The following is a 25089-nucleotide window of genomic DNA, read 5'->3' on the forward strand; positions in this document are numbered from 1 at the left end:
TCAATCACAGTGCGTGTATGTGGCCACACTGTTGGAACAGGGCTTGGGCAGGTGCTATTTTTATGTTGACGTTTTCTAATCATATCCCTACTTTTAATTCGTCACAAGGAGGAGACCGAGTTATGAGGCAATACATTTACGTATCCTGAACTTTACTAATAGGGAAAATAACATTTATAGTAAGCAATTCTAAGTCTCAGCTCTGGTGTATGGAAATACTGGGCTAGGGACACAGCACGGTTCAGATTAAGGATGTAAAAATCGTTTAATAAAGAACCCATTTAAACTGCTAAAAATTGATTGTTTAATGTTTAATTGATAACTCCCCTGCACTTGTAACAGCTCACAGCTGTGGGTAAAAGGAGTAGGGGGTGCCCTCAGCCCTTGAGAGCAAGTTTCTCCACTGGCTGGCTTGGCCCTGCTGAACGGCCGTGGAGGTAACAGCTGCTGCCGGGCATTGGCAAAGCCTAGGGAAGCAGCTGCATGGCCTCTCAGAAGGCAATGCTGGGCTCAGCCAGGTGTTCTGTCACCTGCACCTGCTACTGCCACTGCATGGTCTAGCTCTGACTGAGGCTGGAGGGGGGAGGCAGAGGCACGGGAGAGACAATACGGATCCAACAGCCGACTGCAAGGGCAAATTTCAAACCCTTCTCCCCTCCCTCCTGACCACTTCCAGTGAGCTCCTGGTTCCGCCTTCCTCTGTGACATTACAGGAAGGGGTAACATTAGTTGGACGTTGGGGGCATGCGACGCTAAGCAGAATCTTGTGTATTTGGCCCTTGGAGGGGAGACCAAAAGGTGGGCAGCTCCGTCTGGTGAGTGTTCAGCAATAAGCTGATTTATTGCAATGACCTACAACTTCATCAAGTTAAAATAATGATACATTCATTTCCAGCTTTATAAATAGTTTTAATTGTGTACTCATCAAAGATGAAAGAAAATGGGTAAATCTGCAGGAACAACTAACTATAGTAACTTCTTACATAATATCACCAAAAAACAAATAAAGTCTGATTAAAAAAAATAAATGTAGGAGTTCAGTCCACACGAATCAAGTTTTAAAAATGCTGCACAACTCTACTGCTGCTTTTTGTTAAGAAAAATGAACATATTTTTACAAGACATGCTCTGGTGTACAAAAAAAGTCTGATTAAAACAAACAAAAAAGTTCAGAGTTCAGTTCACATGAATCAAGTTTAGAAAATGTTGCATTTCATTTTCAACTCTACTGCTGCTGCTTTTGGTTAAGTAAAATTAACATATTTATATGTTCTGGTGTCAATCTTGTGCACAGACGATTAACAGTAAGGCCAGCATTGGAAAAAACATGTTCTGCAGGCACAGATGATCCTGGAATGCACAGGTAACTCTTTGCCAACCTTCCAAGCCTTGAAAAATGCTGAGCATCAACCTTCCACCACTCCAGTGAAGGACAAGGCTCCCTGTAGTCATTTTCGAGTTCATTTTCCACTGCACTTTCCTTTTCGGTATAATCGTCACCCAAGAGCATCATTATCATACTCTTCTCCGTGACATGCATTTTTTTCGGCATTGGGTCTATCTTTGGCTTCTCTGGTTCACCACTGCTCCTGCTCGGAGTCAATTCAGTTTCAGCCAGAGCACTCAGAGCTCCTTCTATTTCTAACGTCGATGCAAGTTGCAGAAGCTTTGATTTAGCAGCGATCTGGATGACAGGTGAAAGAAACTGCATGTCTTCATGGCATGGATCTAACAAGGAGGCAATAAGTGCAGGTTTCTCACTTACGGCAAGTTCGTTGGGTCTCATGCAATGCTCCAGAGAGTGACAAACAGCAGCCTTGAAATCAGCAACTTTCTGGTTTTCACCAGGAGCTTCACTTCTGAGGTGAGTTTGGAGAAGATTGTTGCAAATTGGATAAATGTTTGAAATGGAAACAGACTGTTCAGCAGACCTGGCAGTTGTAGTGCATTTTAAAGTGGAAAGTGGTGGCAAGATATCCTCTATTAATTGCCAGTGCTCATCTTGCAGCTGCAGCATTCAGACATCAGATTGTTTTGTTACAGAGCTATCTGAAAACACAGCTGTTACAGCCCACCTTTGCTCACTGAGTCTTTCAAACATATCATATATTGAATGCCAGTGAGTTTTACACAACTGGATCAGACTGTGGGGCTGAATCTGAAGTTGTGTTTGTTTTCTTTCGAGTGCTCTTGCAGCCACGATGCTGTGGTAGAAGTGTGTAACTAGTCTGCTTGCAGCTGCTACAGCATGATCCATGTTACTTGACGAAAACCCCTCATTTATGGCTAGCTGCGAAGTATGGGCAAAACACTTAACAGATTCCCATGAACATACCTTGGTGTGTTGGCAAGCACAAGGTTGCTGCATTATTGTGTACTCACGCCAAGACACGGCCTGCCAGACCCCATCTTTCCACTGTAGAGTTTAATTTTTCAGCAAGGTTTTCTGCTATGTGTCATTCTGCCATACTTTCGGTTTGTAGAACTGCAGATCAAAGCTTCCAATTTTCAATATAACAGCAAGTGATAGTCACGCACCTCTCTGTAGTTAATGCTGTCCAGCAGTGAGTGGTGATAGCTACTTTAACAGCATTTTCCAGTTGTTCCCAGAGAGACTTCACAGGGTCTTCATAGCACTTCTCTAGTCGCGAGGTTACAGTCTGTCTCACAGGTATACGGTAATCAGGTTCTAGAAAACTCATCAATGCACAAAAACTTGTACCCTCAACGACACTTATAGGCAACATATCTGTTGTGATCATAATGCACAACAACTCCATTATTTTTTCAGCACATTGTGGGTGCGTTTTCTTGAACTGCCAGAAACAAACGCTGTCAGTGTTGTTTGACTTTTGTCTTCTTTTTCACATGAAACAGAGGAATGTTTCAGGTTCAAATGGTTCAGCATTGCTCCGGTGCTGTTTGTATACCTCATCTCTGCATTACACAGTTTACATTTAATGGTGTCTTGTTACTTTTGTGAAATAATTCCAGGAATTACTCCTCCTTTTCGTTCATTCCATCTTGATTGAAAGTTAAACATATGAGCGCATTTTTGCGTTGTTTAGGTAGTTACCAAAAATCCCTAGAACCTCCTATGTGATGTTTGACGCTTTCAAACGCTCACAGCACGGAGCGGGAGGAGCTGCAGTTTCCTTAGCAGTGCTGTGAGGGTGGAAGCTGGTTGCTTGCCTCGCAGTGGAGGGCACTGAGCACAGGCAGGAAGCATGCCCCTCGCGGGAGCTAGCGGTGGCTCAGGAGCAGCTCCCCGGTTGGCAGACTTCTGTGTTGTGGCTCAATCTGATAGCTATGAACCCAGAATGGGTCGGTCACGCCGGCTCCCGGGCAGAGCAGAGCATTGGGCAGGGACTGGGGAGTGCAATCCAGGCAGCTGGGTTCTCTTTCGGGGGAGCATCACTTACCGGCTGCTGCACCCGCTTCGCAAACAGCAGTGAGAGTCACAGCCAATCTAAGAAGCACTTTTTGGGGAGGGAGGGGATGAATTAAACATGTCCCTGATCTGAGTACTAAAGAAACGAATTTAACAGGGCGCTGCCGTCGCTTCATTTGCAATAATCATCAATATCGGTGACAATGAAAAAGAGAGCTCTGAAAAATTGCCTTGTGTTGACAGTTTCCCTTCAAAGCCTCATTGTCAGGTGTTCTTAAAATCATACACTTTATTAGAATGCTTGCTGTGGTGTTAAAACAGCAGATTTTCTAGAGGAACAAGTGTAAAGTATATGTCTAGCATTTCACTCAATTTGACAGCGAAATTATTTCACTTTCTGTTTCTCATGAACATATATGGAGCCTTAATGTATGCAACCCACTTTTAAAAATGCCTTGATTTATAAACAGCACCATCCCCGCTAGCGCAGCACCGGCCTGGCCTTGTCACTTCTCTCTCCTTCACCTGCCTACCCTTAGTATAGGGAGTAGGCTTGTGACTCCCCCTAGGTTTGCTGAGCCACAGCTGAGTAGCTCTCGCTCAGCGGGGAGGCGCCAAGCCCAGCGCCTGGGTGGCCAGCCCTCTGCACTAGCCCAAGCGTGGGAAGGTGCAATGTAGTGCAGGAGTGGGCACGCAGCTCACCCCAGGGGTGCACTTGCTGGAGGGGGTCACCTGCGCTGCTGACTTCCTTCCACACTGACCTCCATGCAGCTCCCACCAGGGCAACATTTAAGTACCGCGCTAAATGATAAGACTACTACTTACTGGTTAAATAGTTAATCATTTAACCTCTTACATCCCTAGTTCAGATAATCCAAAAGTTACAGAAGTAACCAAATGTTTAGCAAACCGAGGGAAGAGTCATTCCAAAGGTCCCAAGTGCGTGAGTTGAGCATCCAGAGTGATACAGCCATTCCAGTGCTAAGAGGGGCTGTGGGGAGGAAGATACTGGCTATGCTAGATACACAGATGTCAGTGCACAAAGGCATCAACTGGACTTGAACAAAGCGCCTCAGACAGGGTCTCACGAAATCCATCATGGATGGAGCGTGTTGTGATAGGGATGCCAGTCTCCAGCACGGGCTTGGGAGACCCCACAGAATTCTGTGTGGAGTCCATTGTATTAAATGCAAAGTTTATGTATTATTGTGGGCCAGGATGGTATGGAACCTCTTGTAAAGGGGTTCACTCACTGCCGAAGTGCCTCCTCAGGCCAGGCATGGCATAGCAGCTGTCTTCCCATATGGCACCCCCTGCTAATGGTTGCTCCATCACTGCAGCGGTCTCTCTCCTCACAACTTGTCCCTCTGGCCAGGTCATGCTTCAGTCTCCCCATTTCATGGTAACAGAGAGTCCAATGACCTTCTGTCTCTGGATTATGTGGTCTTTACAACCCTTACCTCAAGGGGTTTCACCCCACCTTCCTCAGTGCTATAGGGGAACCCAGGCCCGCCCTCTACTCTGGGTTCCAGCCCAGGACCCACTAGCTGGCAGCCAAGGTCTACTCCCTCAGAATCCTTGCTGCCTCCTTGGACTGCTTCCTACCTCTTCTATCCCCCGCTGAGTGACTGCAGACTCTCTCCCTGCAGCCCCTTTCTGCTACAAACTTCCTGGCTTTATAAGCACCACCCAGACCCTCCCCAGCTCTGCTGCATCACCACTTAGGCCCACATTAACCCATTTAGGGATGGTGTTGGGTACACATCCCATCATGTCTCTCTAGCGGGGAGATGTGATCAGAGGCCTGGGAGTTCAAAGGCCTATACTGAAAATGTGCCAGCCAATAATGGATTTTTGGACAAGAATGGACAATAAGTGTTAAGTGGATTTCCTGTGCAGTACCTGGAAGGTGAATGCAAATTCCCCACTTCTGGTTATGCAAAAGCCCTGCCTTTTGAAGTCATGCCCTGAGGGGAAGGTCTTTTGAGAAGATAACAGATTTTTTAGACAAAGGGAATGCAGTGGATCTAATTTACCTAGATTTCAGTAAGGCATTTGATACAGTTCCACATGGGGAATTATTAGTTAAATTAGAAAAGATGGGGATTAATATGAAAATTGAAAGGTAGATAAAGAACTGGTTAAAGGGGAGACTGCAACGGGTCATACTGAAAGGTGAACTGTCAGGCTGGAGGGAGGTTACTAGTGGAGTTCCTCAGGGATCAGTTTTGGGACCAATCTTATTTAACGTTTTTATTACTGACGTTGGCACAAAAAGGGGGAACGTGCTAATAAAGTTTGCGGATGACACAAAGTTGGGAGATATTGCCAATACAGAGAAGGACTGGGATATCATACAGAAAGATCTGGATGACCTTGTAAACTGTAGTAATAGAAATAGGATGAAATTTAATAGTGGCAAATGCAAGGTCATGCATTTAGGGACTAATAACAAGAATTTCTGCTATAAGCTGGGGACGCATCAGTTGGAAGTGACAGAGGAGGAGAAGGACCTGGGCGTATTGGTTGATCACAGGTTGACTATGAGTTGCCAATGTGATGTGACCATGAAAAAAGCTAATGCGGTCCCTGGATGCATCAGATGAGGTATTTCTAGTAGAGATAGGGAGGTGTTAGTACTGTTATACAAGGCGCTGGTGAGACCTCATCTGGAATAGTGTGTGCAGTTCTGGTCCCCCATGTTTAAGAAAGATGAATTCAAAATTGAACAGGTGCAGAGAAGGGCTACTAGGATGATCCAAGGAATGGAAAACCTGCCTTATGAGAGGAGATTCAAAGAGCTTGGCTTGTTTAGCCTAACCAAAAGAAGGTTATGGGGAGATATGATTGCTCTCTATAAATACATCAGAGGGATAAATATCAGGGAGGAGAGGAATTATTTAAGTTCTGTGCCAGCATGGACACAAGGACTAATGGATATAAACTGGCCCTCAGGAAGTTTAGACTTGAAATTAGATGCAGGTTTCTAACCATCAGAGGAGTGAAATTCTGGAATAGCCTTCCAAGGGGAGCAGTGGGGGCAAAAATCTAGCTGGCTTCAAAACTGAGCTTGATAAATTTTGTATGGAGGGGATGGTATGATGGGACAGCCTAGTTTGGCAATTGACTATCTTTGACTACTGGTGGTAGATGCCAATGGCCTGTGAAGGGATGTTAGATGAGGTGGCGTCTGAGTTATTACAGAGAATTCTTTCTTGGGTATCTGGCTGGTGAGTCTTGCCCACATGATCAGGGCTTTACCTGATTGCCATATTTGGAGTCGGGAAAGAATTTTCCCCCAGGGCAGATTGGCTCTGGGGGTTTTTCACCTTCTTCTGTAGCATGGGGCACGGCTCACTTGCTGGTGGGTTCTCCATACCTTAAAGTCTTTAAACCATGATTTGAGGACTAATAACTCAGTCATCGGTCGGGGTCTATTACAGGAGTGGATGGGTGAAGTTCTATGGCCTGCACTGTGCAGGAGGTCAGACTAGATGATCATATTGGTCCCTTCTGACCTTAGAGTCTATGAGTCTTTGTCTGCTGGTTATTTGTTCCCAGAGATTGGAGATCAAAGGCCCAGGCTGTATAAAGAAACAAATTAACTGCCCAGCTGGCTGTCTGGTTCAGAATTTGAGACAGTCATGAACTTGCAACCATGGGGCAAATGCAGTTGTGGCTTTTGAAGGTTGACACCCACCAAAACTGACAGCTGGAGTCGGGGTGACATCTGTTGAGCATTTAGCATGTGTAAGATTTTTCTCTATATTGTTTTCACCTTAAGAATAAATGTGCTTGTTTAGAAAAGGCTGTGTAGTAACTTGTATCTGTTCACAATTACTCTGTTCACAGCCTCAGGAGAGGAAGCTAAGCACAAATGCTGATTTAGGGAATCTCGCTTGCTGGGAATATCACAGAATAGGCAGGGAACTGTGCAGCCTGGAAAAACCCAAGTCAGAAAGAAGATAGACATAAGTCTCCATGCAAGATAGGTGACAGATGATCTGGGATCCTAGAGTGGGTGCCTTTGGCGGACCATGGAGGGGAAATATAAGTACAGTTGCCCTGAACTGAGAGATCCAGACAATCCAAAAATTACAGAAATAACCAAAGGCTTTCGCCAAACCAAGGAAAGACATTCTGGAGGGTCTCAAGTGCATGCCTTCAGCATCTGAACTGATCATCAGATCCAGTGAACGTGGAGGCTGCCGGGCTACTGCTGGATACAGAGACGTCAGTGTACAAAGGGAGCATATCTCGACTTCAGTAAAGCATTTCATACAGGTTCTCTCGAAATCTAGCATGGAGCACACGCTCTGGAGATTCCTCGGACATTCCACTGTCATCACTGAAGTCACAGGAGAAAAGAGCAAAAATGTTATACAATGTTCCATGAGCCCCAGACTGAGTTTGCCCAGATTCTTCCTCCTCCTGATTCTCTAGTGCCACAATCCCACCACTCTTCCCCATCAAAACAAAAAAACCCTGTCCAAACTAGAGATTTTAATTAATTGCCACAAAAATCTAGAAAAGTTTTATTCTCCTTATGTCTATTTACATAAAGATAACCATGAGAAGCCACCATAGCCTGCTGGGAGCATGCTTACTTCTCTCCTCCATTTCAGCAAACACAAGTCACTTGGGGCTGATCAGAAATACAGATTAAAAGGTCGATTTGTAGAAAGGAGGCACTCAGGGAACCTGCTAGAGAAGGAAATCTTTATGATTCAGTGTTACATTGCCCTGGAGTTTGAATCCTGTCCACATCCCTTTGAAATGTCTCCGAACATAATATTATTTCTTAAATGACAGCCTGCTCAGTGCCTGCTGACATCTGTGCTGTGGCGACCCACTCAATCGATCCCGGAAGTGCTCTCCGTCCAACGCCATTAATCCATCCCCCTTAAAGGAGTAAAGCTGCGTCGACCAGAAGGTATTTCCCATCGACATAGCGCAGTGGAGACACGGCGGTACGGCAATGTAAGTAAGTTGATGGGAGAGACACAGCTACATAGTGTACTACAAGCACGTCAACTGCCAGCAGCAGTGTAGACCAGGCTTAGCTCATGTTGCTTTATAATACCACTTTGCAAATCAGGCCTTGAGCACTGACCTCAGGGTGTCCTATCAAGCAGGCCAGTTAGCCTCTTCCTTGTCATTTCATAGGCTAGGAAGAGGGCGCCGTTGGAGGGGAGTGCGCGTATCACTGTGGGAATCAGTCCATGGTAAAGAGCTGTGAAACCTACAACACAAACATCACAATCAGGTAAGATCATCATCATTGTAAGAGACAAACAGAAATTCCTCTAAGGAGCCCTCAACAGCCTCAGCTTGTGAGATTCTCAACTAGAGCAGGACATCAAGGAAATCCCCCCAGTCAGGAAGAGACGGAACCTGGGACATATCCACCTCCCTTTTAAGAGAGTCCTAGGAGAATCGTAGATTCCAAGGCCAGAAGGGACCATTGCGATGATCTAATCTGACCTCCTGTGTATCACTTCCCAAAAATAATTCGTAGAGCAGACCCAATCTTGATTTAAAAATTGTCAGTGATGAAAAATCCATCATTCTGGTAAGTTGTTTCAATATTTAACTATCAAAAATGTACACCTTATTTCTAGTCTGAATTTGTCTAACTTCAACTTCCAAGGATTAGATCTTCCTTTGCTAGACTGAAGAGCTCGTTATCAAATTTGTTCCCCATGTAGGTACTATAATTAAATTACCCCTTAACGTCTTTGTTAATACAAACAGACTGACGTTCTTGACTATCACTGTAAGGCAGGTTTTCTAACTCTTTCATCATTCTCACGGCTCTTCTCTGAATTCTCTCCCATTTATCAACATCCTTCTTGAATTGTGGACGCCAGAACTGAACACAGTATTCCTGCAGAACTATTCCTGCAGTGGTTGCACCAGTGCCTAATACAGAGATGAAATAAACTGTCTATTCCTACTCAAGATTTGTGCATCCAAGGACTGCATTAGCTATTTTGGCCACAGCATCTCAGTGGGAGTTCATGGTCAGCTGTTTATCCACCATCACCCTCAAATCTTTTTCAGAGCCATTGCTTCCCAGGATAGAGTCCCCATCCTGGAAGTATGGACTACATTTTTTGCTCCTAGATATATGGATTTACGTTTAGCTGCATTAAAACACGTTTGTTTGCTTCCTGCTTACTAAGCGATCCAGATCGCTCTGTATCAGTGAACCTGTCCTGTTCATTATTCACTGCAATCCTTGTGTAATCTGCAAACTTTATCAGTGATAATTTTACATTGTTTTCTAGGTCACTGATAAAAATGTTAAATAGGGTAGGGGCAAGAACCAATCTTTGTGGACCCTCAGCAAAAACACAGCCACTCAATGATTCCCTGTTTGCAGTTACACTTTCAGACCTATCTGTTAGTCAACTTCTAATCCATTTAATGTGTACCATGTTAATTTTACATCATTCCAGTTTTTTAATCAAACGTCAGGTGGTACCATGTCAAATGCCTTACCGAAATCTAAGTATATCATATCAACACTATTATCGTTATCAACCATACTTGTAACTTCATCAAAAAAGGATATCAAGTTAGTTTGACAGGATCTATTTTCCATAAGCCCATGTTGATTGACATTAATTATATAACCTTTCTTTATTTCTTTATTAATAGACTCCCGCATCATCAGCTCCATTATCTTCCTAGGAATCCATGTCAGACTGACAGGCCCTGTAAGTACCCAAGTCAATCCATTTACCCTTTTTAAATATTGGCACAACATTAGCTTTCTTCCAGTCTTCTGGAACCTCCCTGATGTTCCAAAACTGAATGAAAATCAATGTTAATGGTCCCGTGAACTCCTCAGCCAGCTCTTTCAAAAGTCTGGGATGCACATTATTTGGACCTGCTGATTTTAAAAAATGTTTAACTTTAGAGATGGATTCGGTGAATGAAGCTGTCTGTGTGCCACCTACCTTCTGTCCTCAGGATGTGCAGAAAGGAAAGCAGGAAGCCATCTTGCCGCCCTGCCATGGAAAGCACCTGAATCCGAGACTTCACTGAGTCAATGGGATAGACAGCCAGCCAGAAACAGGCCCCTCCCATCCCACCGCTCACTGTTAAGGGAAGAGAACCTAAAATTCAACACAGGGAGAGAGACCTCAGTGTGGAAAAGGGAAAAGTCACTGGGAAACTCCCAGGTCCTGCAGACAAATGAAAACAAAGGAAGAGAAAATATATGCAAGCACTTATAGAGCAGCACTTGGGCTTGCCAGGGACAGATCAGGCCAGGCAAATTAATTACGTGATTAGAGGCTGAAGACACCTGTCTGGAGTTTAGCTTTTTTCTTGGTGCACAGGGAGTTGAGGCAGGAGTGCTAGGGGAGCCCGATAAGTGCTGATGCTTCACTAAAGAAGCATGGGGTTCCGCACATCTAATCTATCTGAGGTGCTTGTCTGGCCTCCATTACCACAGTATCTGAGTGCCTCACAATCATTACAGTATTAACCCGACACACTCCTGTGCAGTGGGCAGGGCAATTATTCCCATTGTACAATGAGGATTGAGGCACAGAGAAACAAAGTGATTTGCTAAGAGTCTCACAGGAAATCTGCTGCAGAGCAGGGGTTTGTACTCAGGTCTTCCAAGTCCTAGGGTAGCATACTACTCACTGGACCATTCTTCCTCTCTAACCACTAGACAATGCTTCCATTCCAGGCCACCCCCAGAACTCTGCCCTCCCACCTCCTCAGTTGTCCCCTGGCTATCCCCACATTCTTGCTTACCCCCCTGGAGTTCCTCTAGCATATCAAGCAACAGCTCACTGGAAAGCCAAAGGGAAGTGAGTGGCTGTGGGGATAAGCAGGGCTGTGTGTGGCTTGGCCTGAGAATGGCGGAAGAAGGGGGAAGAGAGCAGTGGGGGTGAAGCTCTTCTCTGATGACCCATATACAAGCACAGCCCCATGTCCCTCACAGCACTCCTTTCCTTCCTGGCCCCCTTGCAAAGCTGCATGTCTCCCGTGTCCCCTCCCACAGGGCTTCATTCTTCCTGGACTTCCCATGGGGCTTTTCATAGCTACTGTCAACAACACTCAGAACAGAGCAACAACAAGCAAGCTGGCAGGGGAGCCCCACGTCAGAGCACAAGGGAGGTAGAAAGCGGGTAATACAGAACAACACAGATAGCTCTCCATGTGACTCGTTATCAACATTGCTACCATTAAATGGGCTGGGAAATCACCCCTCAAAGTAGTGAACTTAGAGGTACATATCTGATCAATGCAAACCATGAAAAGCAAGGAAACCTGCAGTTACATCTTTCAACAACCCCTCAAGTTCATCTTGTCCTTCTCAGTTTTCTCCTTTCCACCATCTGCAGCCCAACCTCATCATGGGAATATATATGTCATCAATACATCCAGCACTGAAACACAGCAACTTCTGAGGTAGAGCCCTGCGCGGGACTATTTTTAATCCTTCTCCCTTCCCGCCACACAATACCCACTCCCACCCGCTCCTGCTATTATGGCAGCGAGTCCTGTGGGACCTATGGGATCCCAGTCCTGTGCAGGCCTCTGCTCTGAGGTGGAAGACCATAGCTATTTATTAGCCCACAGCTACCCTACAGAAAAGGACAGGAAGCAAAGACAACTCTTGTATCCTTTTGATACAGTGGAATTTAGGGTAGCAGAATATAAGAGACTGTTTTGGAATTTGGTTAGAACATGAGGGTTCGCACCACAATTCTTGCCAAAAAAATGCCAATTGATCTTCACTGAACTATGAGTGATCAGAACCTTGATGTCTCATTTGTCAGATGGCACCTCATGTAAAAATGTAACTAGATACAGACAGGAAGCACAGTGCCACCAAGCAACATATTGGAGCTCTGATTGGCTCAGAACTGACTCAGAAGAAAGAACATCCCTTGGATTGCCCTGAGATGGTCAACCTCCAAGCAATAACCAGATCCAGAACAACCTCGTTTGAGAGGTCTAATGAGATTATGGTCAGAGCTGGTATGGCTCAGGAATTTTAGCAGTTTGTGATCACTAGCACTGAGATGACCTAGAACTTCCAGAAGATCAACCATAAATACCAAGCCAAAAATAGCTTCTCCCTGGTGACTTCTATCATGACAATGGAACCTGCCCACTGACAGAGGAGATTTCAGGAGAGACTATAATGGTTCATGGCTATGGTTAGTGTCTTGGAATCATGAGAAGCTTCATTTCCTCAGCCAGAGTGATACAGCGAGACCCTGAAACACATGCTATCCTGGATGTGGTCCCTCTCTGCTTGTTTAAAAGAAATGTGGGAGACAAGGAGAAACTTCCCCTCTCAAACTGACCCTGCCTCCCACTCCTGGATCTTCAGCATGACTGAACATTGATGGACAAGGGTGTTCCCGCCTGCCTCAGACAGGGGCCAGCTCTGTTCCGAGGTAACCACCCTACAACTACACACCTGTGTCCAATTATAAGAGAACAGCTTTTTCCTTTTCCTTGCTCTTCTGGCTTTTCTCTTTCTGTGTCTATCGTTGGATAGAAGGAAATTGGTGTGACAAAACCACAGCTTTGTAAGCAAGTTGAAAGCATTTTGTCTGCACCCTATTTGACACTGTTATCATGACTATATAATACTGCCATCATAAACTGACCAATGTCATCAGCAACATGTAAGAAAGGTGTAATAGACTAAGCTGATTTTGTAGGGTTTTTTTCTTAGCAAATAGTTAACATAATGAGAGGTTTACATTATGTGTGGACATTAAGAAGCTAATACCTGAAGCTAATACCTGGGAAAAGAACCTTAAAATATACTACTAGCCACGGGCTGTAAAGTAACATCAAAATAACCCTGTCATCACAACATTTCCTTTAATCTCTCTAACAAGAAGTTTTTCACCAGTAAAATCAGGAAAGTCTTGGCTGCCTTGTAATTTGCTGCACTTGTTTACCTTGGTTGTAATCTAGATTGTAAACTGTTTTCAGTAGTTCTTTTGAATTTTTTTGTTCAGTGCTGTATAAAATGGGGCCAGAGTCCTGCAAGGAACCCATAGGCACTACTGTAATACAAGTTACAGTTGTGCTGGAGGGTGTTGGTGGCTGCCAGCAAGTGTGTGTTTGATCAATGGGCAATCACAGACGTTGCTGAAGCTGGTGGTGCGCTAGTTACCTTTTATTCAGGGTAAATGGAAGAAGCAATTAAACTCCTTTATGGAGTTAGAGAGCTGAAACAACAGAAGCCACCACCCAAAATGCTGGGCTGCATGGGAAAGCCTGAGTAAAAACTAACTCAGGGAGAATAAGAGGGGTTTCCTTGACAGGGGCTGGTGCACTGATTGGTGGAGCTGCACGTGTCAGAAAGCAGCAGAAAGCCTGGAGAAAGCCAGAGGAGCACTGGTAGTGTGGCCCTGAGAGAGAGCAGAAACAGAGCTCCTTGAGATACAGGACTGTCTGGAAAGCAGGCCTGGGTTGCTCAACAAAAAAACTGCCTCCTGCTTTTTGTTCCTACTGTGTTCAGGGGAACCAGACTTTGTAGATGTTCTTTGTAAATAAAGAGGACTGCACTGAAGAAGTACCTGACTCATATAATCAATTTCTCTTCTTAATGGAAACAGCTCAGCATGGCGCCAAATATTGGCTAACCACTTGGTCAAACAGGTACCACTGGTGTCATCTGTAGGCTAGAGTAATTATGAGTTGGTATTACTGTGGAACCAAGATGGAACAAATAATGGAGGTGCTTGCAGAAATCAGAGATGGCCAAAAGGAATTAAAACAAGATCTACAACAAGAGCAGAAGACTTCTCAAAAGAATTAAAAATAGGAGCTGAAGACTTAGCAAAGGGAATTAAAGTGACATCTGGAGGTTTCCCAGGAATGACTGAGAGATGACCTGCTGACTATCACGGAGGAGAAGATATTCCAGGAAACAGGGAAGATCAGAAAGCTCTGGCCAGCTTAAAACTTGCTACCACAGATAAGCAGCAACAAGGACTTAAGGAGCTAAAAAACTAGTTTCAACAGGAAATCAAAGGCTCACAGACTGCAGGAAAAGCCCAGGCAAAGAATCAGGCCAGCCAGAGAACTTGGAAAAGACAGGACATTTGCCAGTTATCTACCCTGCTTGTAGTCTACACAGGCCCAGACAAGAGATGTTGGATTGTCCCAACTCAAGTGGTACAAAATCTCACTATCTACGAGGGGAAAACAAAAGCCTGGGATGCTCATGTATCTCAGTTCAATTTCACAGCCCAATGAATGGCTAGTGAGATGAACAGAAAGGATGGTTTCTAGCAGCCAACCTGAATGGCTCAGCTCTGATGGTGCTGCAGAACTTACTTCCTATGAAGAAACGGAGTTACCATACCTGCCACAAACCTGACATGCGGCTTGGAGCTAGTCACCAGTCTGAGCTAGACGGGGGGCAGCTAAGAGCTAGAAGGAATGTAGGGGGAAAAGATCACACCGAAGGAGATATGTTCCTGACATATCTAGATGCCCACGAGGACTTCTAAGATAAATTAGCAATGCACCCATTTCTAGATGCTCAGATGGACTTGGATTCGCAGATCAAGATCAGTGAAAGAAGGCCAAGGTCACTCTGAGAGGCTGCGGAATTTGCCACTGAACTTGAACCCTCCCTTGCAGCATCCCAGCAGAAGAGGAAGCAGATCCCATTGAGGAGAATGGAAGCTGATCACCAGGAGCCCTGTGAGTACAGCTCTGTGTCAATGTGTGTGATGGAAAAGGAGATTCTAATGTGATTCATGACATCACTGAAAAACTTGCTGAATGTGGTTTATAAAAGAAAGAAAACTGGCAAAAAATAAGGGAAGTAATTCAATTAAGTGCTAGTACTGTAAACAAATTGGCCACAAAAGGAAGGATTGTTAAAAATTTAAGGCAGCTTAGGACAGAGCATCATGAGAGCCTAATGAAAGTCCCTCGTCCGATTTGGGAAACAGGGGGATACCAAACTGAAAGTGCAAACCTTGGAGGAACAAGAATCACTCTCATAGTTTTTGTTTAAATCTGGGCAGTTGAATAACCATAATGGAAGTTTGGCTATTGAGTATGTAATAGGATCTGTGAAATGCACAAGAATAGTGGGCACTGGCTTAAACATAACAGCTATTACACTGGACACGCTAATAATGTTAGAAAATAGGGAACCAAAAACTGATCTCAAATGGAGACAGTGATGGGAACATGCACCTGTCCAAAAATTGGGAAAATTGGGTTTGAAAATTGAACCTGTGCAATTTGAGCAAGGAGTCTGGATAGCTGAGATAGTGAACAAGTAAGTAATTGTTCTGGATTTTATTAAGGCCAATAGCTTTAATAAATGCCGGGAAAGGAGCCCCACAAATTCAGTCTGGAAATTCCCTTTAAAGATGTGGCTCAGATTTTAACAATTGTTTATAGGCAGTTGGTTTGCAGTGAGCAAATTGTTCTGCCACCAGGGTCAGGAACCATAACAATAGCTACATTCTGTGGTAGCTTTCCAGCAAGGAAAAGATGGGGATTGGTTGAGACTTGCGTTGATACCCATGATCTCGCGGGAAATTTTAGCTGCAAAAGTTCTTGTGGATCTGAAGCAGGAATAGATCCCTGTTCATTTGTCAAATGCTTCTGACAAACAGTAAAAAACGGAACCATAGTTTCAAAATGTGAACCAATGGATCTAGCAAATGTGGCTGTAGAAGAAAACGAAAAGGGGAAAGGTATAAAGGTAAACTCCCAGAATTCCGACTGGACTCGTTCCAGTGCTGTACTGTACGTTTAAAGGGGAAGCAGCAGAATGATCGAAGACACTTTTTGGTTAGGAATCAGAAGTTATTCTCCAGTTCCATCAAAGATATAGGTTGTACTGCACTGGTCCAGCACAAGGTTGATACTCCGGAAAACTAACACATTAAACAGCCACCTGACTATTTATCAGTTGCTAAGAGGGAAGAGGCTTTGCAAATCATTAAGGAAACGTATCACAAAGGCATAATTGAGCCTTCAACCAGTCCTTGGGCCTCATGGGTCTGGTTAAGAAAAAAGATGGCAGCATCACATTCTATGTGGACTATAGAAAACTAAATTGTCACTTTAAAGAATTCTTAGCCATTGCCACAAAGAGGTGATAGTATGCTGCAGCAAATTCAGTCTGGTTTCCCACACCGGATTTTGAAAGTGGATAATGGCAAGTGAATCCAAAGGACAGAGAAAAGACTGCTTTTAGAGCAGAACAAGATGTGCGTGATTTAAAGTGATGGCTTTCAGCTTCTGTAATGCATCAGCCATGTTTGAGAAGCATATGGAATACTAGATGATATCTTGGTGCATGAAAAGACCTTTGAATAGGTACTACTACATTTACAAATGGTCTGTGATGAGCTTAAAGATGCCAATCTGAAACTGAACCCAAATAAATGTGAGTTGTTCCAAAAAGAGGTAACCTAACCTGCACACACAGTCAGTGAGGGGGGAATTTCCACTAAGAAAAAGGAAACTGAGGCTGTGCAGAACTGCTCAGCTCCCTAGACACTCACAGATGTGCAGAATTTTGAAGGACTTTGCTCCTATTAAGAATTATTTGTGGGTTTGCCAATCTTGTAAAACCATTGTACAAGCTGGGTGAGAAAGTGAAAATATTTCAGTAGTCAGAAAAGTGTGAATCGAGAAGAGCTCTTGTGACTGTTCCTATCTTAGCCTAGCTGTGTTTCAAAACCCCTTTAGATGCCAGTGCTTATGGATTGGGGGGCAGTATTGGAACACCACCACAAAGGACTTGAGAGGGTGGCAGGGGGGCTGGATCAATTTGTACGGTGTGCGTGCTGAGAGTCATTGAACCAAACTTTAATCCTGTACATAATGGAAACCACTTCAAGCCAGGGGTTGTGGTAGCAGTACTCCCCTGCTACCTGGGCCCAGCACCTAAAGGGGGTGGTGGCTTATTACAGCAAAAGTGTAAGTTCTCCAGACAGAAATGATTGCACCTCCTGAAAGGGACGCCTGGCAATGATTGACTCTATAGAACATTTCCAACACTATCTAGTGTGGAGAAATATTGTGCTCGATACAAACCTGCAATAGCTCTTTAGATTCAGCAAAAACAACGGGAGTCCTGTAGCACCTTAAAGACTAACAAATTTCTGCGGGCATAAGGTTTCGTGACCCACTTCGTCAGGTGCTACAGGACTCTCGTTGTTTTTGCTGTCTACAGACTAACACCACTACCCCTCTGGATCTTTAGATTCAGGAGTCCTGAGAGATACCTTGCCAGGTGGTTGCAATGTTATTGATTTCACATATGCCTGGGCACAAGCATGACAATGTTGATGCCTTGTCCAGACAGCCTTGTTGAATGGATAATTGCAAACACTGCCCTAAGCAAGATAGCAAAGAATTGGTGGCTCAGGGGGGGTGGGTGTGCTTAGAAAGACATGGCTGTTTCATCTCTCCCATAATCTGAAGAAGTCCTAAGATTTCAGGTTCATCCACTAGTATAGAGGCAGTGGGCTGGAATGGACTCCAGATCAGTTAAAAGCCTTTCAAAGAGAGGATCCTGATATCAGAATAATGTTTGATTGGAAAATCAAATGGTCTATGCAGCCACCATGGATTCATACGGGGAAACTTTTAAAAGAGGGGACCTGGTCTGGTTCCACAATCCTACCAGAAGAAAGTGGAGGTGGTCTAAGCTAGATAAACCTTCGGAGGAACCCGACTGATGAAATAATGAATGAACTAATGTCATGGAGACAGAACATCCGTTTGGCTGCCCTCAGAAAGTGAGACTGTAGCTGTGGAATCTGAGGCTGGAAGACCTGTGACAGAGAAGAATTCCACAGTAGAACAAAAGAGCAGCCAGCAAACTCCCCGGAAACAATAGATACTTGTCAGGAGATAACTGGAAGCAGCCCCTCCTGGATGTCTGAAAGGAAATTGGATAGGGAGAGAAAAGCTCAAAAGAGATTTACATGGGAGCAGCACTGATTTGGGTTACCGACGTGAAAACGTCCCATCAGAAGGACAATAAGTTAAGAGTTAAGATTGTATAATCTGTTAAATTGTTTCTTTTCTTTCTGTTTGGGATGGATCACACTGGCCATCATTTTGGATTCCATCAGGATGATGGGTGGAGCTGAAGACTTGTCCACACATAAAACGCTGCTGTAGTACTTCAGTGCAGACCCTACCAACACCAATGGGAGGGCTTCTCCTGTCAGCATAGATCATTCACTTCCCCATGAGGTGATAATTAGGTTGACGGGAGAATTCTTCCATCAACGTAGTGCTGCCTACACTGGGGGGTTAGGTCAGTTTAACTGCATCATTCAGGGATGTGGATTTTTCACACCACTGAGCAACATAATTATACCAACCTGATTTCCTAATGTAGACCAGACCTGAGACAGGGTGGTGTTGTGCTGACGGGCATTGGAGGCTGCCAGACAGCATGTTTGAACTATGGGCAATAACAGACGTTATTGAAGCTTTTAATGTTCTAGCCACCTTTCATTCAGGCAAAATGGGAGAAGCAATTAAGCTCCTTTGTGGAGTAAGATATCTGGAACAAAAGAAGCCCCCACCCAAAATGCTAGACCACATAGGAATGCCTGAACAAGAACTAGTTCAAGGAAAATAAGAGGGGTTTCCCTTGGACTGATTGAAAATGCAGAGGCTGTGCTATTGATTGGTGGAACTGTGTGTGTCATCAGGAGAAAGCCAGAGAAACACTGTAGCATGATGATTCTGAGAGGGAGCAGACAGAGAGACGAGAGCTTCTTTTGAGCACAGTCTCACTGGAGAAACAGGATTGGATTTCTGGGCAAGGAAAGTGCCTCCTGTTGTTTGTTCTTATGGTGTTCAGGGAAACAGGACTTTCTGGACAATCTTTGAAAATAAACAGGTTTGCACCAAAGAAATACGCAACTTGTAAAATCAATTTCTCCTCTTAGTGGAAAAACTTGGCAAGACCCTGGTTGGGCCAAGAGACAATGTTATAGATAATAAAGAACTGGGGAGTTAAAATCTTCCAGAAGGGTTGGAGCCTGGGATTGTGACATGTATGGGTTGCTTCAGAAGTTCCTCATCCTCTCCTTCAAATTGGTTTGGTGTCCATCTGCTAGTACCAGGGACTCCCCCTTCTCCAGTCTGCATAAAGTGCTTCTGCTTCTCTCACCTGTATGAAGCTCATAGCTCCATAGCACAACATCACTGCTGTAGAGGTAAGAGCTGGATCGATACTGGCCACTACTTCATGGTGAAAACAACCACATCCTAGTTCTGTCCTTGCACAAAAGGATGCAATTCCTCACCACTTCTCTGCAAAGGCCATGAGGCCCCATTCTCCCTTCATCTCACCCACATCCAGTTCTGCTTACCCAGATCCTCCTTGCACTGGCCAGCCTGAGTGAAAAAGCTTCTACTGACTTCATAGCCACCAAAGAAGAAGAAATAGCCAGGCACCTCCCGTAGCCAAGTACTGGTCAGGCCCTGGAAAAATCCCAGCAGGCCCTCAGACTGAAAGATACTTTTCACAGTCGCCCAGGTAGAGCTGCAAGAGAGAATGCCGGCAATGTAGCCCAGACAGGACCAGCAGGGCCAGAACACCACATAACCATACCTCCACATTATCTTACCGACCCCAGGTGTGTACGTCAACCTAGAATCGTGCCATATTATCCCACATTCACACCCAGAGTGAATCCCAGGTCCGTTTTCCAGTCCAAACAGGCACATTTTCAGCATGTCCTGCTAGAGGCTGAATTTGAGGTGGAAGGAAGAAAGGAGAAGAGGGGCCTGGTTTAAATGTACGTATCAGAGTGGGCACTGATGAATCATCCACTGACCTCCCTTTCTCCTTCATCAGAAAATGTCCGTTGAAAACCTGGGATTAACTTGGGACATAGGCACTAAATAGGGGAGCTGGGCAGCCTGAGAACCATAGCAACAATGATCTGCACTGTGCCAGGAGAGAGATGCTGGACTCCAGTTCAGCCACAGTACAGTGGCCAGGAAGAAGAGGAGGCTGTTCAGCTGTGATACAGGAAGGCTCTGGTTAGACTGTGGCATGCAGACCCACACGCAGCCTGCTGCAGTATGGCCAGGTGGGACAGAAGGAAGCTGCAGGGCCCCACCTAGTAAGCACTTCCTAATGAAGTTGTTTACATTGCCTTGGTTCAACACCAAGCCAGCTCTAGTGACACCCGCATCTGCCTGGGCAAAAGGGAATTCAGATCCTCCGCCTGACTCACAAACCATTCTACCAGGCTGTATGTGCCTGTCTGTGTCATTCACCGAAGCCCGGCCTGCTGCCCAGGGGCTGCCACGTACCTGTGACGTGACAGTGCCGTTTGCCCGGTGACCGTCATCTCATGTAAGGCCTGCATGCGGCATTTCACCAGCTCCGCAGGGCACAGGACCATGGAGGAAAAGACAGAGGAGAACGAGCCGGCAAGTGCACTGTGCAGGTCACTGACACCACGGGAGCAGGGAGGGTGAGAACACAGATGTTAGAGACGACGCTCACCCCCACAGGCCCAGACTCTGTGGAGGGGAGAGCATGGGCCCCCATCACCGCTACTCTGCAGAGGAGAAGCACAACCTGCTTCCACAATCCTGACTATCCCCTCAGCTCAGGGACATCACTGCAGCTTTCTCCTGGGCCTACGCAGACAGATAACATCGCTAACTTAGCACTGACATGAACAAGCTTCCCAAAACAGTGTCACTGCGAACACTACCCAAAATGCCCCAATCTGAGCAACCCCCAGGGTGGTGTACAGCCATCTCCCCAAGCAACCCTGCATCCTGTGGGGCACCCCATGCCACCCAGCCCTGCAGAGGAAAGGCCATACCTCAGCTCCAGTCCACTGCTCAGTCCAAAGAGCTGCCTCACGAGCTGCTGACAGAACCCGTAGCAGGCAAAGAGCACCGCATTCTCTGCCACGTTAGCCAGGAGTGCTGGGGTAGTGCCCTGGTACAGCCCGTGGAGTCCTTCTTGCTGGTAAGTCCTGACTGAGCAGTCAAAGAAGCCCCGGTACATGGTGGGGAAGGTCTGCATCTTCACTTTGATTGTGTCAAAGGGCTGCCCACTCACCACACAGGCCACTCCACCTACAGAGACAAATCCACAATTACCTCAGTGCCACCCTTCGCCCCACCCCACAGGGCAGAGCCCCTGGGCACCTCAGTGTTAGGTGCTGGGCGTCTTACGTCTCTTCCTCCACAGCGGAGGGGCCAGGATTGCAGCTGTTCTCTGAACTAAAATTCCTCCCCCCAGTAAGTTGTAACCTGATCCTGAACTGCAGTCCTACCTCATTTCTAGGGCTCACTGATTTTGGGAATGCAGGTCCAACTGCTGCTGCCTTCCAGGCCTCACCCCACTTCCCATTGGGGTCCTAGCCACGCATTTAGCTCAGGCCTGCCATTCTCCCCAGTCTGGTATCTTGCCCTTCTGAGGAACCCGGACATGCTCCAAAACGATGCTACCGGTCAACGCCCTCCACCCCTTGCAGAGGACAGCCCCATTGGCCACTTACCTGCTGCCCCTGCAGTGAGGTGAACAAGAGCCTGTACCAGTGGATGGGACCGAGCTGCTTCTGCAGACATCTCAGCAAACTGGACCAAGCTGAACCCTAGAGCAGGAACCAGGCTGGAAATCAACCACATGACCAGCTCAAAGATACAGGGCGTGGGGCAGGCAGCAGACGCAACAAGCTTAGGAGGCTGCCCTGCTACAGAACCTCCTGGCTAGAATTTTCTTTGTCCCTTTGCGAATCAAACAGCAACATAGAGATATCTGGGTATCAGGGGGAGGGACTAGGCATGGTCTTTGCAGAGGGATTAGAGTTAGGGGGTTAGGAGTTAGGAAGTTTGTGGGGGCTGGAAAGGAGGCTATTGTGGGTGCTATGGGGGACCCTGGACTGTGCGGGTATGAGGGCCTGAATGGGCATGTAGGGAGGCTGTAAGACCCACAAAGGTGGGGGAGTTATTGGGTGGTAGGAGATCATTGGGGAGGCTAGGGGCATGGAGGGTGGGTGGTAGGAAGGGAGGCTGGAGGCACAGGGGCTGGGGAGAGGCTGTGGGGGGCACGGCTGAGGCTACTGGGAGGTTGAAGGGGAGCACAGGGCTGGAGGGAGGAGAAGATCCAGAAGCCTGGATGGGGCAGCAAGTCTGCCCCGCTGACCAGGGTCTGAGTGGCATGGCACCTCAGCACTGTTTGCAGGATCTGGGTCCCACCTCAGCTGCGATGCAATGGGTCAGGAGGTGGCAGTGGGCAGAGAGTTGCCAGGGGCCCCAGGCCCAGCTCAGGATCGCTGAGGGGTGCTGTGCTTCCCTGGTGCAGCTGGGGGTACATGCAGATGATGCTGGGGCCCAGGGTATGTGTAACAGCTTATCAGGGTGCAGCTGGGGGTACATGCAGATGATGCTGGGGCCCAGGGTATGTGTAACAGCTTATCAGGGCAAAAGGGGTGTGTGTGTGTGTGTGTGTTTGTGGATATTAGGGCAAACGGGAGCAATGGGGACGTGTGTAAAGGGGCAGCAGGACAGTGGGGGAGTATGCAGCATTGTACCAGGGCACGGGTGCAGTGTGTGTGTCCAGGGTGTAGCGGGATAGTGCGTGTGTGTGTGTGTATGGGATGTAATGGGGCAGAATGTGTGGTGTGTGTGTACAGACTAGATCGGGAAGAGGAGTGGGGGGTATCAGGGAAGACCGAGATAGTGGCTGTGTGCATGGGTGCAATGGAGCAAAGAGGGGTAGTGTATAGAGTGGGGGGTAGTGGGTGTGTGCGTGGGATGTATCAGGACAAAGGGTGGGTAGCGGGTGTGTGTACGGGGTGTAGTGGGGCAAAGGGTTAGTGTGTATGAGTGCGCGGGCATACTGGGGAGATGGAGTAGTGTGTGTGTACAGGCTGTAGCAGGGCAGAGGGAGGCAGTGTGTATGAGTGAGGGGGTATTGAGGAAGATGGGGGTAGCGAGTGTGTGTGAGGGATGTAGTGGGGCAGAGAGGAGAGGTGTGTATGAGTGCAGGTGGCATCGAGCAGAGGGGTAGTGTGTGTGTGTAAAGATGGGGCAGTGGGAGTGTGGGCAGATGGGGGTTGTGGGCGTATATGTAAAGGGATATCAGGATAATGGAGGGTGTGTAGTGGGAAATTCAGGCAGAAGGCGGTAGTGAGGATGTATTTATCGGGAGAGTGAAGGGGTGTATAAAGAGGTCGCAGGACAATGGATGTGTGTGCAGAAGTGTACTGGGGCAAAATGGATAGTGGAGAGGGGTGTGGGTAGTGGGGCGCATGTAAAAGGATACGGAGGGGTGGGTGGTGGGGGATCAGCTGGAGTGGCACACGAGACAGCAAACAGAGCTGTAAACAGGGGAGTTTGCAAGGGGAATTTGGGGAGGGAGTGTGTGGTGTTTCTGGTATTGTTGTGGTGCTCGCTGGGGGTTTGTTTTGGTGGGGTTTTTTGGTTTTTTTCTCTCTCACTGACGGGACGTAGGTGGGAAGGCTATGACAGATACAGAGGCAGCAGTGGTAGCAACCCAAACAGTGGAAGAGACAATGAAGATGACTGGATGCGGAAGCTGCGGGATGTACATGATCCTGAAGGGGGTACCTCAAAAGAGCTTTGTTTGTATAAAGTGCTGCCTGATAGAGCTGATGGAAGGGAAGAGCTGAGGCTTGGAGATGCAGGTGGAACTGTGGTTGAGTTTAGAAGAGGTTTGAGCAGATGAGGGAGCAAAGGCATGAGGAGGCTGAAGGGAAAAACCCCAAACCTGCAGATGGAAGCAGGACCAACGAACTTTGAAGGGAAACTGCTGGGTGAGGACAGTGGCCAGTGGAAGCATGTGACTACGAGAACCAGGCAGAGGAAAAGACGGGCTAGTGACGAACAAATAGACCTCAGAAACAGGTTTGTGGAGCTGGAAAACGAGGGAGGGGCACAGCAGCTGGTAACTGAAGGTGGGAGGGCAAGGAAGAAGAGAAGAGCAGCTAGTCCTGTACAAAGAGTGGATGAGCCAATGGAGATACCACCAAATCAGAGCCACAGGGGGATCCAGGATGGGTTGCAGAGGATTGCAAGGGAGAATAGTAGACAAGACGACTTGCAGCCAGAAAGAAAAAGGGATAGGCTGGAGAATCGTATTATCAGCAGAAAAAGGCAGGTCTATGTGATTGGGGACTCCCTGCTGAGAAGAGCTGACAGGCCTGTAACCAAAGCTGATCCAGAGAACAGAAGGGTGTGCTCTCTGCAGGGTGCTATGATACGGGATGTGGAACTGAGGCTGAAGATGATCCTAGAGGGAGTGGGAAAGAATCCACTGATTGTCCTTCATGTGGGAACAAATGACACAGCTAGATTCTCGCTGGAACGTATCAAAGGAGACTGCGCCAGGCTGGGGAAGACTCTTAAGGAAATGGAGGCTCAGGTGATCTTCAGTGGGATTCTGCCTGTCCCTACAGGAGGACAACAAAGGCGTGACAAATTATGATGATCATCAGATGGCTCCGGCAGTGGTGCTATAAGGAGGGCTTTGGGATGTCTGGTCACTGGAAGGCATTCATGGACAGAGAACTGTTCTCTTGGGATGGACTTCACCTGAGTAGAGAGGGAAATAAACTTCTAGGATGGAGGCTGGCTCAGCTGATTAAGAGAGCTTTAAGCTAGGGAATTTGGGGGAGATGGTTGGGAGACGCCCGGGT

At 46.6% G+C, this 25089-nt stretch overlaps 1 protein-coding gene across 3 annotated transcripts; it reads right to left on the bottom strand.

The window, feature by feature from the left end:
- Nucleotides 1-803: 803 nt before the first annotated feature.
- Nucleotides 804-22452, bottom strand: LOC137152998 (mitochondrial ornithine transporter 1-like). 3 transcript variants are annotated; one of them, XM_067547936.1, is made up of 7 exons: nucleotides 21928-22452; nucleotides 21244-21502; nucleotides 20720-20860; nucleotides 19768-19940; nucleotides 10357-10515; nucleotides 8505-8633; nucleotides 804-7739 (listed from the first exon to the last, which is right to left on the bottom strand). In XM_067547936.1, the coding sequence occupies exons 1-6, from the start codon at nucleotides 22055-22057 to the stop codon at nucleotides 8506-8508; spliced, it is 990 nt and encodes a 329-aa protein (XP_067404037.1). In that variant the 5' UTR covers nucleotides 22058-22452; the 3' UTR covers nucleotides 804-7739; nucleotide 8505. The 3 variants fall into 3 exon arrangements, with proteins under 3 accessions (XP_067404037.1, XP_067404036.1, XP_067404035.1); XM_067547935.1 differs by having other exon boundaries at nucleotides 804-8092; XM_067547934.1 differs by having other exon boundaries at nucleotides 804-8633.
- Nucleotides 22453-25089: the final 2637 nt, after the last annotated feature.

This window comes from Emydura macquarii, unplaced genomic scaffold (genome assembly GCF_026122565.2).
Source record: "Emydura macquarii macquarii isolate MOO-44397 ecotype Brisbane River unplaced genomic scaffold, CSIRO-AGI_Emac_v2 contig_1253, whole genome shotgun sequence".
NCBI lineage: Eukaryota > Metazoa > Chordata > Testudines > Chelidae > Emydura > Emydura macquarii.